At 41.9% G+C, this 13,059-nt stretch overlaps 2 protein-coding genes across 7 annotated transcripts in view; one reads left to right on the top strand and one right to left on the bottom strand.

Annotated features, from left to right (window-relative positions):
- MSRA (methionine sulfoxide reductase A) overlaps positions 1–13,059 on the top strand; it is a 388,985-nt gene that overhangs the window by 301,125 nt on the left and 74,801 nt on the right. The gene's annotated exons all lie outside the window — the stretch shown is intronic.
- On the bottom strand, positions 1,826–8,532 carry LOC106727548. Of its 2 annotated transcripts, XM_014546449.1 has the most exons (4): positions 8,010–8,532; positions 5,709–5,841; positions 4,811–5,194; positions 1,826–2,251 (listed from the first exon to the last, which is right to left on the bottom strand). In XM_014546449.1, exons 1-4 carry the CDS (start codon positions 8,033–8,035, stop codon positions 2,171–2,173), a joined length of 624 nt encoding a protein of 207 aa, XP_014401935.1. In that variant the 5' UTR covers positions 8,036–8,532; the 3' UTR covers positions 1,826–2,170. The 2 variants fall into 2 exon arrangements, with proteins under 2 accessions (XP_014401935.1, XP_014401934.1); XM_014546448.1 differs by lacking the exon at positions 1,826–2,251 and having other exon boundaries at positions 3,883–5,194.

Consider the following 13,059-nt stretch of genomic DNA (forward strand, 5'->3'; position numbering starts at 1 on the left):
TTAAAAATTATTTCTATACTATATAATACAGAGGTAATATTCAAATTGACCATCATCTCCTCGCACAAGATGGCCACCCCTATGAGATCAAAAAAAGGCCGTCACAAGATGGCCAGCAGGGGAGGGTAGTTGTGGGTGACCAGGCCAGCAGGGGAGGGCAGTTGTGGGCCTCCTGCGGCCTGTGGGGAAGGATCTGCTCAGGGCCTCTCCCCTTGGCTGGTAGACAGCCCTTTTCTCCTGTGTTTCTACACACATTCAACCTGTAATGCTCTGTGTGTTGCTCATAATAGTAGATTGAAATACAGTAAAAAATACTTCTCAGAAATATGGACATTATATCATAAAATAATTATTTTCACTATTAACTTGTGTTATAATTTAAAAATCTCCTCCAATAGAGATTTAATTCTTTTAAAAGTAAGTTGAGTTGCCCTAGCCAGTTTTGCTCAGTGGGTAGAGCATCAGCCCATGGACTGAAGGGTCCCAGGTTCGATTCTGGTAAAGGCATGTACCTCAGTTGCAGGCCCAGCCCCTGTGGAGCCTGTGTGGGAGGCAACCAGTTGATGTGTCTCTCTTACAAAGGCATGTACCTCAGTTGCAGGCCCAGCCCCTGTGGAGCCTGTGTGGGAGGCAACCAGTTGATGTGTCTCTCTTACATTGATGTTTCTCTCTCTCTGTCTCTCCTCCTTCCTTCCACTCTCTAAAAATCAATGGAAAAATATCCTCGGGTAAGGATTAAAAATAATAATAATAATAAGTTGAGTTGCTTTAATTTTTAGAACTTCATGATGCTTAAATTTTAATTATTGTTGTTTTATTTTTTATAGTTATACTTAATCCACTTTATTTTTAATTAAATTTTTAAAGTTTTTTATTACAATTTACATTCAATATAATTGTGTCTTAGTTTCAGATGTACAGCATAATGGTTAGGTAATCATGTACTTTACAGAGTGGTCCCCCCGATATTTCAAGTATGCATGGGGTCCCGTGCATAGTTATTACAATATTATTAACTATATTCCCTATGCTGTAGTTTACATCTCTGTGACTGTTCCATAATTACCAATTTGTACTTAATCCCTTCACCTTTTTCACCCAGTCTCCCCAATTCCCCTGATTTGGATTCACATTTAACAACAGAGCGAGTAGCTACTGTAATGCTGATCTATTTTAGAATTATGTAAATAGTCTGATATGCAACAGTTCCTAAGAATGTGTGGGTTCTCCAACCTGTCCCACATGCGGCAGAGGTGGTGGTGAGGAGGAGGCAGGAACAAGAGTGTATCTACTGATGAAGAATTAGCAGGACATGCAACTCAGTGTAACTCCAAAAACAGAGAGGGCTAAAGGATATGCTGACAGGCCCCACCTTTTCCTCAGCACACCCCCTCTGTCCCTGCAAGGGGTGATGTCTACCTGGGTGGTACTAGTAAGCAGCCTGTAGGATGGCCCTCAGTGGTCTCTGGCTGTGTGTAATCCCCTCTCCTTGAGTATGAGTTGGATTTAATCACTCATTTCTACTGAATGATAGAGTGATGGGATAGCACCTCTGAGATGAGTTTATTAAAGATTATGACTTACATCTTGGGGCCCTTTCTCTCTCACTGCCCCTTGGATCACCTGTCCAGGGGCAAACCAGTAGCCGTGTGGTCAGGCAGCCCTGAGCAAAGGCTCACGTGGCAGTGGGCGAAGGCCTCCATGAACCACTGAGTGAGATTGGAAGCCCCTCAGCCTCAGGCAGGTCTTCAGATGAGATTGCAGCCCCAGCTAATAGTTTGCAACCTCATGAAAGACCTCAAGCCAGGAGCACCTAACTAAGCTGTGTTGTTTTAAGCTGTTAAGTTTTAGAATAACTTAAGTATACTTATATTTATATCCTAAAAAACTTTTAATTCTAAATTATTCTTTCTCATATCCTTTTTCATCATGACCTTTCTGATTATGGTGGGCTTCCCTGGACATATGTGGTGGCAGTTAAGCGTGTAGTCTCTAGCATCAAATCGCCTCAATTTATATGTCAGCTGAGTTAAGATTTCATTAAGCGCCTAACACTTAGATGCCATATATCATATTTACTCAAGCAGCCTATAAGGATGAGAGACCTCATTATTATCCCCATATTTTAGATGCCCAGTGTCATAAGGTTAAGCTAGTAGAGTAGCCAGAATTAGAAAAATAGGACTAGATGCAGAGAGATGAGCTGGGTGGCTGTTGCAGGTCTCCAGGCCAGGAATGATGGGAGCTTTGTCTAGAAGATAAAAATATGAATAGAATGAGGGATACTTAGGAAGTAGAACTCATAGAACTTGGAACTGATTGGGAGTGGATAATAAATGAGAGGGAGGAGTCCAGAGTGACTTACACATTTCTGGACAGTGATGACTTGTATGATGTTATGGAGGAGCACAGGCAGATGTGTGGGGAAGGTAAGTTAAGTTTGGGAATGTGGAGTTTGAGCTACCCATGATATGGGCATCTGAGTGATTGCTAGAAGAAGTGGGCTGTTCCTACCTTGCAGGGAGGGCAGTTACAACTATTAACTGGGTTAATGCTTGTAAAGTACAGGACCTAGGACATAGTAAGTGCTCAACAAATGGCAGCCCTTATTATTATTTGGAGTTTACTTATACTTAGTAAATGAAGCCCAAGTTGCTGATAGACTCACTGAGGAAAGTGATGAGATGAGAGGAGAAGGCCTAGGCCTGAGGAACACCAACATCTGAGAGAAGGGTGGGGAAATGTCTGCACCAGACAGGACATTGTTCTGGTTTCAGAATCAGCCCCAAGCAAGAACTTAAAAATTATTTCTATACTATATAATACAGAGGTAATATTCAAATTGACCATCATCTCCTCGCACAAGATGGCCACCCCTATGAGATCAAAAAAAGGCCGTCACAAGATGGCCAGCAGGGGAGGGTAGTTGTGGGTGACCAGGCCAGCAGGGGAGGCCAGTTGTGGGCGACCAGGCCTGCAGGGGAGGGCAGTTGGGGGCAATCGGGCCGGCAGGGGAGCAGTTAGGCATCAATCAGGCTGGCAGGGGAGTGGTTAGGGGGGGATCAGGCAGGCAGGCAGGCAAGTAGTTGGGAGCCAGCAGTCTCAGATTGTGAGAGGGATGTCCAACTGCCAGTTTAGGTCCTGTGGGATCAGGCCTAAACTGGCAGTTGGACATCCCCCGAGGGGTCCCAGATTGGAGAGGGTGCAGGCTGGGCTGAGGGCCCCCCCCCCCCCAGTGCACGAATTTCGTGCACCAGGCCTCTAGTTTAATTATAAAGACAATCTTAACAATTAATACTTAAAGTTACCTATGATTGATGCTATATATAAATTGCCTATTGTAAAGATTCACAGTCCTGGAATATAGCAATACTAAGACACTTTGGAAGGGTGTTAATTTCTTTCCAGAATATCTCAGAATGATTTGGTGTTCACAATGAAAATTTTAAGTGCAAAAGGTCAGTGCCTTCCATGTGATGTTGAAGAGGCTGACTTACACCTAATTTCTGGTTTCTACCCCAATATAGTTTCTTACCCTTAGCGTTAAGTGGAACCCACATTGATTTTATACAATGGAAATGCATATGAAATAAAATTTAGATATTAAATATTAATTAACTGTTTTTCTAATTTCTCCATTATTTTTTGAGATTTGGGGAATGTTATTTTTATATTCTAGACCAGTGATGGCGAACCTTTTGAGCTCGGCGTGTCAGCATTTTGAAACACCCTAATTAACTCTGGTGCCATGTCACATATAGAAATTTTTTGATATTTGCAACCATAGTAAAACAAAGATTTATATTTTTGATACTTATTTTATATATTTAAATGCCATTTAACAAAGAAAAATCAACCAAAAAAATGAGTTCGCGTGTCAGAGGTTCGCCATCACTGTTCTAGACAGTTATTCTAGCCAAATGCTCTTTGGATGTTCTGTACCTAAGCATATGGGAATTAAATACATACATTCATATACATATATACATTTTTTGCTTGTTTTATTAAAGTAGGATCTTTTTTGCATAAATATTGTGGTTTTCTGTGCCCCCAGCATACAGATATTCATTGCTGTTAACATAAGCACATGTATCTGCTTTATCATGGAGTCACAGAACAAATGCTGTCACATCTCGGATTCCACGTGAGGGGGCATATGAGTCTGGCTCCCCAGCTGGGAGACTCAGGATTCCAAGCATTTTACTCCTGCGTGGGCTTACTTCCAGGACACAGACTGCCATGGGGCACAAGTCCTCATTGCCGTCAGAGGGCTTCTTTGGGGACTGCTCTCCTTCCCCTTCTGGAGATGCACAGCATGAGGGTCCACTTTCCAGGCACCTCTGGGGGGAGCTGGTACTGAAAGCCCGGGGACCCCTGACTAAGCTCAGTCAAGTGCAGAAAGCTCGCTCATTCCTGACACAGCCACTTCCATGGGCCCCACCCAGAAGCCCTGGCTCAGGACTTATCCTCTGTCCCCTGCTTGAGCACCAGGAACTACCATCCCGTTCCCCCTTTTCACATCTACACCACATGGGATCAACTCATTTTCCTTTTCTGGAAGAAAAGAACAAAGTGTCTGACTGTCACCACTCCAGGAGCGGGAGGGCTGACTGCATGCCGGCACATGGGTGACCACTGTGATTTTTATCTTAGTCTGGGTATCATAGAGAGCAGATCCCAGGACAAAGGCTTGTGTGTGAAGATTTATTGCGGCATGTGGTGCCATGGAGCAGGAGTACAGGGGAGGAGGAGTGGAAAAGCAAAGGAGGAGAACCAACTCAGGTTTGTCCCTGCTACTGCTATTGCTAACCAGTTGCTTGGTCCTTATGAAATGACTAGTCATTCTCGGGGAAGAAGGGAAGCATATGACCATTGGATGCCATCTCCCACTTCTGGTTTGCACATGTGTGGGCTCAGGATACTGTGTCCCTCGGGCAGGAGGCAGGAGGCAAGAGGCACATGGCATAGGTGTGAGGTGAGGTGTTGCAGGATTGTGCCTTCGTAAAGCTAATTCGAGTCTATGCAGAGCTGGGCACTGCAGAGGTATGGGGCAGGGGAGAGAAAAGTGAGGCCAAGAGGATCTGCGCTGGTGCACGAGACGAGCTACAAGGGGTCCTTTACCCAACCCGGGCCAGGCAGCTGACCACAATGTCCCAAGAGTGGTTTGCCAAGATTCAGTGACTTTCTGGCACCTCTGTTACAGCAGAGAAAGAGAGAAACAAGTTTAATTTTCAGCAGGAATCCTGCTACAATTACATAGTTATATAACATACGATTATATATGTAGTTTACATAATATATTTATATATAGTATATGTAGCTAAATAATGATCAAGATAATGATAGGACAGCAAAAACAGTACCAACTGCGTGCTTACTACATGCTAATCACTGTTTAAAGCACTTTACATAATGAAGTCATTTTTATATCTCTTACTATATTTATCTAATGCATACATAGATAAAATGGGTATGTTTACTGTGGTATATATGTATCTTTCTTATCTTTATGCAAAATTATATGCATTTATATATTTCTTATTTCCAAACTGGAAACTTGTATAGATTTCTAACCAACTGTCCATTCAATTGGTATAATTGATAATGTACACACACACACACAAGAAATTACTAATTCAAAATGCCTGTGGGAGGTGAAATAATTAGCTCTGTACCATAAAGAAGTTGATTTGTGCTTTTACATTTACCTTAAAAAGTAATGTGGTTTCTAATGATCGCACAGAGTGGGAGAGAGTCTCAGATATCACCAGCTGCCTCAGTAGGTGAGAGAAGGACAGGAAGAAGCCTATGTTTTCTCCCCAGCGTGACCTGAACAAATTCCTGAAACGACAGAGGTCTTCAATAGGAAGAGTAATTTCTTAACAATCCTAGATTAGTTCGTAGGACTCTGTAATCATAAACATTTAGGTTTATTTCTAAGAGTGGGAGGTTCTGCAGATGACTCCTTCCATGTGTTTTATGTCTGCAGACTATTTTCCCTTATAAGAGCTGGCATTTCTGGCCCTGTCACTGCATTCTGGGAATTCACCTTATTTGAGCCCTGGTAGGCCCCCTATGTCGTAACTGTAACATTGACTTGGGTACTAATTTGATAGTCTTCGTTAGTTTGCCCCCAGTGACCTCCTAGGAACCAGCTTCTTCAGCAACTTTATATGTGAAGTTTAGAGTGACAGGATTGCTTAGCACAGAGCAGTCATTTGAACATAAAACTGGCTGATTTTATCACAGGGACCAATTGTTGAGCTAATTAGATGTGCAGTTCTGCTGATGAGCCAGAAACCCAAAGTGATTTTCCATCTAAACTGTGGTTTTGTGCAAAGTTGACTGGGTTGTAGATACCAGGCTCACTAACGACCCTAGGCAAGGAAGAATGGCCGAAGAAGCTTGCTGATTTCTATTGAGATTGGAGGAGCTGGCATCTCACAGAAGAGGGTCAGAGTGAAAGTTGAACTTCACTTCGGGCTCACTGACCTTGAAAGGGCTGGATTGCGCTCACAGAATTTGGCATCTGTGTCGTGTCTTTGATGAGTTGAAGACTTCGCACACGGGGGGGGGAGGTTATTCTTGCCTTTGGACCAAGACTTTGTAATCCTTTCTTGACTGCATTTTCTTATTTTTTCTCAGAGTTTCATGTTGGCATTATATGCTTATGGTATTAATTAGGGAGATAGTCTGATGTATTATTAATTGTTTTCAGATTATCAAATATTCCCTAGTGAACCTATCATGAAAAACATTTTCTTATATTCTACACTGAATCATGGCCTTTGGCAGGTGGGGGGTATTCACATGTGATTCTTACATCCTGAAAATGCAACTCCTCATTTAGGAATTAAATATTTTGCTCACTGATATATTATGTTTCTTGAAATTTGAAAGAGAATTAGTAAATCTAGAGATTGTTCTCCTGGCCACATGGCCTATCTCCTTCCCAACTCCTCAAGGCTTCACCAACAGTAAGCACAACCTTTCCTCTGGATAACCTTTTTGGGTAAATGTTAAATTACCCACTATGTGTCAAATATAAAACAGTGTTTACAATTTGTCTCTATCAGTCTCTTAGTCTGTTTGTTCATTCATCCATCTATCCACCCTCCCATTCATTCATTCATTTATTCATTCATACCTTCAACATAACTATAATCTCTAAGTATTTACCGTATTTCACCTTAAATTTCAATTATCTAGCAATCTGTCATCTATACTCTATATCATATCATTTTAAAGAAAAGTGCCCAAAGTGAAAGATAAAAATAGTATGCAATGTTGGATTACAACAAGCATTTTTAAGAATGGCTTCAGATTTGATTATTTAATTTTCTTCCCAAAGCACTTAAATTGCAGCCAAATAGTCAGCCACTCCCCATGCTCTCCAGTTAAGCCCTGACAAATTATTAGTTATTTTTTGGCTGGTGTGTGTGTGTGTGTGTGTGTGTGTGTGTGTGTGTGTGTGTGAGGGGGGGGGGGGGAGACAAAAGGGGGGAGCAGCCTTCATTTTCAAATAACCTACCTACCTGTGCTACCAATTAAGTATTTGCTTCTTTTTTTATAGCATAGTTTAAATGCCATCTCTACTCCAATGATGCTCAAAATTTATGGTCTAGGACAGTGATGGCGAACCTTTTGAGCTCGGTGTGTCAGCATTTTGAAAAACCCTAACTTAACTCTGGTGCCATGTCACATATAGACATTTTTTGATATTTGCAACCATAATAAAACAAAGACTTATATTTTCGATATTTATTTTATATATTTAAATGCCATTTAACAAAGAAAAATCAACCAAAAAAAATGAGTTCGCGTGTCACCTCTGACATGCGTGTCATAGGTTCGCCATCACTGGTCTAGGACTCCCTTCTGGGTTCCAAATTCCCATATTCCACCACTTACTTGTTATTTCTACTTATTTGTAACATAATATTTCCTAAACTGGAGGCTTGATTCCCACCCCCAACTCCTAAAACAAGCCCCCAGCTCCTTGTCCTCACCCGTTGCCAGCCTTCCCAGCCATCATCTTTTAGCTTGCTTATGCAAGATCCCTGGGAGTCATCCCCGATTCACCTCCAATTAATCAGACTAACCTAGATTCTACCTCTAAATATATCTCCAGTGTGCCTTCTCTTTCATCTTCATGTTCACTCTCATAATTCAGGCACCATTATCAGTTCCTGAACTACTGAGCTGCTTACCTCTCTACACACCTCCTACCCACACAGGGCAGTCAGAGCATCTTCCCAAATCCAATTCCAGTCATTTCCTTTTCCTGTGTCAGCTCCTCCATGCTGCCTTATGACTTTTAGAATAAAATCCAAACTCCTTGGCCTACAGGGTCCCACACAATCATTTTGCTGCCTTCCCATAAGACATATGTAGCTTCTAGTTAGAGTGCCAAATTATCATGGTGCATCTAAGAATTAACATACAGTTCTTATTCAGATCTCAGACCCTTTGAATAAAGTCCACGAGATCTGGGGACTCGGGATGAGAACTGCAGTCACTCATGGAACATTTCACAGCTGTGCAGCCATCATAAAGAATGGTTTTATGTTTCTTTGTATTTCAAAGTTAACTCCTGTATGGACTCACTGTTGCCACCAAGAGACCAAATTCAGAGGTCCAAGGAATTTCTGCTTTGTTTAGTACGTGTTATAGACCTGTAGGGCTTAACTATTGCATTAACCATAGTGCTCTTTACCCCAAAGCCTATCTTGCAATCTCTCTTGACACAAGAAATTGCTAAATATCACAATCATAAAATAATATTTGGTGAGATGAAGTCAGTGATTGGTACATGAAACTGTCTCTCTTTCTCTAATTTTCTAATTCTCTGACTTTTTGCCCCATCATATTTACCCATGGCTACTGTTACAAACTCCCCAAAACTTGGTGGCTTAAAACAACAGAAATTTGTTCTCTTACAGTTCTGGAGGCTGGAAGTCCACAGTTTCACTGGCCCAAATCAAGGTTTCAGTTGGGCTGTGCTCCCTCCAGAGGCTCTAGGGCAGTGATGGCGAACCTTTTGAGCTCAGCCTGTCAGCATTTTGAAAAACCCTAACTTAACTCTGGTGCCGTGTCACATATAGACATTTTTTGATATTTGCAACCATAGTAAAACAAAGATTTATATTTTTGATATTTATTTTATATATTTAAATGCCATTTAACAAAGAAAAATCAACCAAAAAAATGAGTTCACGTGTCACCTCTGACACGCGTGTCATAGGTTCGCCATCACTGCTCTAGGGGGATCCCTCTCTTCCCTCTTCCAGCTTCTAGTGGCTGCTAACATTTCCTGGCGTGAGGCAACTTCACTCTAGTCTCTGCCTTGGTGGTCACCATGCCTCTTCCTCTCCTATATCTAATCTCCCTCTACCTCTCTCTTATCAGGACACATGTGGTGGCGTTTAGGGCCCACTGGATAACCCAAGGTAATCTCCCATCTCAAGATCCTTAATTTAATCACATTTGCGAAGTCTTTGCCATATAAAGTAACGTTCACATGTTCCAGGGATTGGGACACAGTCATTTGGGGGCACCATTATTCAGTCCACTATAGTCCTCAGGCCTGGTTTCCAATGTACCTCTGTTGAATATCCAGCCTCAAATGGGGACTGAAACTGGAAGCTCTTATGCTTGGGCTGCTTGGGAGAGGTGGACTGGCCATCTGGCTTCCTCCAGACCCCAGGGCCACAGATAAAACACACCCATTCACCAGAGAGGATGGAACGAGGTCTCTTCTCTCTTGGGGTTTTTGTCTGGTTTTGAAGGGAAGTAGAAATTTACATAAGCTTATCCCTTTTCAAAAATCTCTACCTTCAAGAAAGACCCATCCTCACCCCCATACTACTTACTAAAATGAAGTAGCATACCAAATATAACAACAGGGAAAAAAATCCTTAAGAGCTAGATTTGGGAGCAGATGGGAGGGCATGGTTGTTTGTACCAGTAAGTAAACAAAATAAAGTTTGAATGGTTGGCAAGAATATTTTAGTGCTCAGTTACTATCTCTGACTTTTCTGATCTTCATTTTAAAATTCTCTAAGTGTGGACAACAAAATTTCCTCATAGGCTTGTTATAAGAGTTGAATGAGACTTTACATATATGTAATGTCCCATTTGTTTTGGACTAAATACTTATATATAAAAATACAAAAAGCTACTAGCATCCACACACCTCCTACTGCCATGTAGATGTTACCCATAGGCATTAATTGAAACTGAGCCCCTTCAGTTTTCCAACCCAGAAAGTAGTTTTAATTTTGGCAACCCAATTAAGAAAAATTAAATATACTTAGTAAATATCCAGTTATGCTATAATCATCATGATATAACTGGACTCGATAATTTCCTACCAGGAGGAGCAGATCCTTTGTGTTTTCTCATAAGCATCTCTAGGCTGAAATTTTGGAAATATCCCTTCTTCCTTCCCTTCCCTACTTTCCTCAGTAAACTAATACATTGATTACCTTATCAAATACTGTGTACTGATTAGTTGGCAGATTTGCATTGCAACTGTTTCAGACACAGCTATCTGAAGATGATCTCTGAAGTTTGCTCCAATAAACGGTGCTGTACTCAGTCACAAAAGCCCACATGTCACAAATGCTCTTTCTGTAGACCATTTCCAAGGCACTAGACTGATGTTCAGTGAGCTCTTTTATTCATCCTTTTTCTCCCTGAGGCCTGGGGCTGTACTTGGCACCTAGCAGCTTGTCAGCAAATATTTGTTGACCTGAACTGAAAAGATGTAGTTGGATAAAGGAGGCCACTGTTACCCCTTTTTCTGGACTGAATGTTTGTGTTGGCCCCCCTCCCCAAATTCTTATGTTGAAGCCCTAACCCCTGATGTGATGGCCTTTGGAGATGGGGCCGTTGAGAGGTGATTAGGGTTATAATACGGGGCTCCAGAGAGCTCTCTCTCTCTCCACATGCACACAAAGAAGGGGTTGTGTAAGCACACTGGGAAATGGTGGCTATCCACAGGTCATGAGAAGAGTCCCCACAATGAAACCTACCCCACTGGCAACTCCCAACCTACAGAACTGTGACAAATGAATTTCTTTTGTTTTAAGTCACCCAGACTGTGGTACTCTGTTATAGCAGCTCAAACTGACCCAGACTGAGGGCTGGGAAGAACCAAAGCCTTGGATGAGAATGCCTGGCTGGGGTCCTGCTCTGCCTTAACTGACTGTGAGCTTGGACAAGGCTGTAAAGCTCTCATTCCTTGTCTACAAAATGGGGAAAATAAGAACAAAATTTAAAGAAATAAATCTTAATAGTTTTCAGTGCTTTGTCCCATATTATATGAGTGACCCTGACCCCATAGGGAGGTAGCTCAGGATCTCTTCTCCTGCCGCCTCAGGAGGAAACTGAAGCTCGGAGGCTCCACTCACATTCCCGAGATGACCCGGATAGGGCAGTTAGAGAGTTACAGTCATTTGATTCTGAATTCTAATTGCTTTTCTCACAGGTTGTGTGCAAGCGTTTTTACGAATATCAGGGTTTAGTGGGGTGACTCCAGAGACAGGGCTGTCTGCATCCTGCTTTTCCCAAGGCCCTCGGATTCCAAACCATTGTGAAATACAGGACCAGGGAATCTTCCTTTCTGTCATGGATTGAGAAAATGGCAGGTCCATTCTATTTCTTTGTTCCCAGGGAAGTGGGTAGGTTGCTACTAGAAGTATCCTCTTGAAATCGACTATATTCTCTATGCTATGCTGTTAAAACCAGTAGGAGCACTAAAAGACTCTGCTTTTACCAACACCAAAAATCAGTTAGTAGCACCCTGAATAGACATGGGTAGATGTCAGTTGATATTTTGTGGCTTGGGGATTAGCCAGTTCTTCTTTTTAAATTTTTTTATTTGTGCTATTGTTTAAAGCATGGAGCTATGATTTTTAAATGCCAGTGAAAAGGCCCTGAATAATTCATTCACTTACCTTAGTCAAAAAGAAAAACCCCCCTTTGTATGCCTAGCAATACAGATGAAATTCCTCTCACACCCCTCTTGTAGCTTTGTGGTTATCATTACAGGGATTATTATGAACTCTAAATAAGAACTTGTCAAATAAATGTTTTTAAAATGCCATTTCTGGAGTTCAGTATCTCTGTTTCAATGTATGCAGCCATATAGGCGGCTAAATCTTTAGCCTTAATGGTTTAGTTGCATCTGGGTGATTATTTTCATTCCCACTTATTACTGTGTGTTAGACTCCCTGTGTATGAGTGCAGATTGCCCTTTCTTGCACTGTATTTAGAAATATCTGCATTACCCCTGGGCATTTTTTCATTAATAGGGGGTGGGGAAAGGAAAAGCTTGTAATAATAGGCTTTACATATTATTAAACTGTGCATCCACATTTGGATCCAAATGAAAAATCTGGTTTGTGTTACTGCCCTCTGGTGGCTGTAGACTGTTGCTGCAGCGCCAGGGAACCGTCCCTGGGGTGGAGTTTGGTCTGCAGTAGCAGCTTCCAGGAGCTATGTAGACAAGGGCATGCTGGCCATCAGTCTTTTATTCATGTCCACTGCTTTTTATTCAAGTGCTTTGCAAGCACCTTAGGATCCCATTACTGGCCAGAACAATAACAGAAGAAAGCATTCTTCTGAGAACCGTTTTAGTGGAGGTATATGTGCCAAATAACCCTGACCAACATAGAGTATCATTTGAATGAATTCAAATTCTACACAGGCACACCCCCTTTCAAGGCCAACATGGGAAAGTGCAGTGACTCTCAAAGTGTGACATATATACCCCATGTGGTACACAAAATTACTTTAGGGTATATCCAGATAAACCTTTTAAATGTTAACAGTTATGTGTTTGTTTCAATGTGTATTAGGAAATACGCAGGGAATGTTCAAAGTCCATGATTTCATTGATGGTATTGCTTAGGTGAAGGCCAGGACACAGTGCGCGCACACACAGTTGCAGTCTTTGCAGCATGTGCCTTGTGGTTCATGGAGCAAAAACCCCATGGGGGTGGGTGGAGGACTCGGGACAACAGTGGCACTGCTACTTGCGAATGGTATGACCTT

The sequence above is a fragment of the Myotis brandtii genome, unplaced genomic scaffold (genome assembly GCF_000412655.1).
Source record: "Myotis brandtii unplaced genomic scaffold, ASM41265v1 scaffold447, whole genome shotgun sequence".
Classification (NCBI taxonomy): Eukaryota; Metazoa; Chordata; class Mammalia; order Chiroptera; family Vespertilionidae; genus Myotis; species Myotis brandtii.

Bases quoted from the DNA above. Each gene is read 5' to 3' on its own strand.
- LOC106727548 (XM_014546448.1), bottom strand. From the start codon at position 8,035: ATGATGGCTGGGAAGGCTGGCAACGG. The intron at 5,842-8,009 runs GTGAGGACAAGG...CTGTCGTTTCAG, and splicing joins GCTGGGAAGGCTGGCAACGG to GAATTTGTTCAGGTCACGCT. The intron at 5,195-5,708 runs GTAAATGTAAAA...CTGCTGTAACAG, and splicing joins AAACCACATTACTTTTTAAG to AGGTGCCAGAAAGTCACTGA.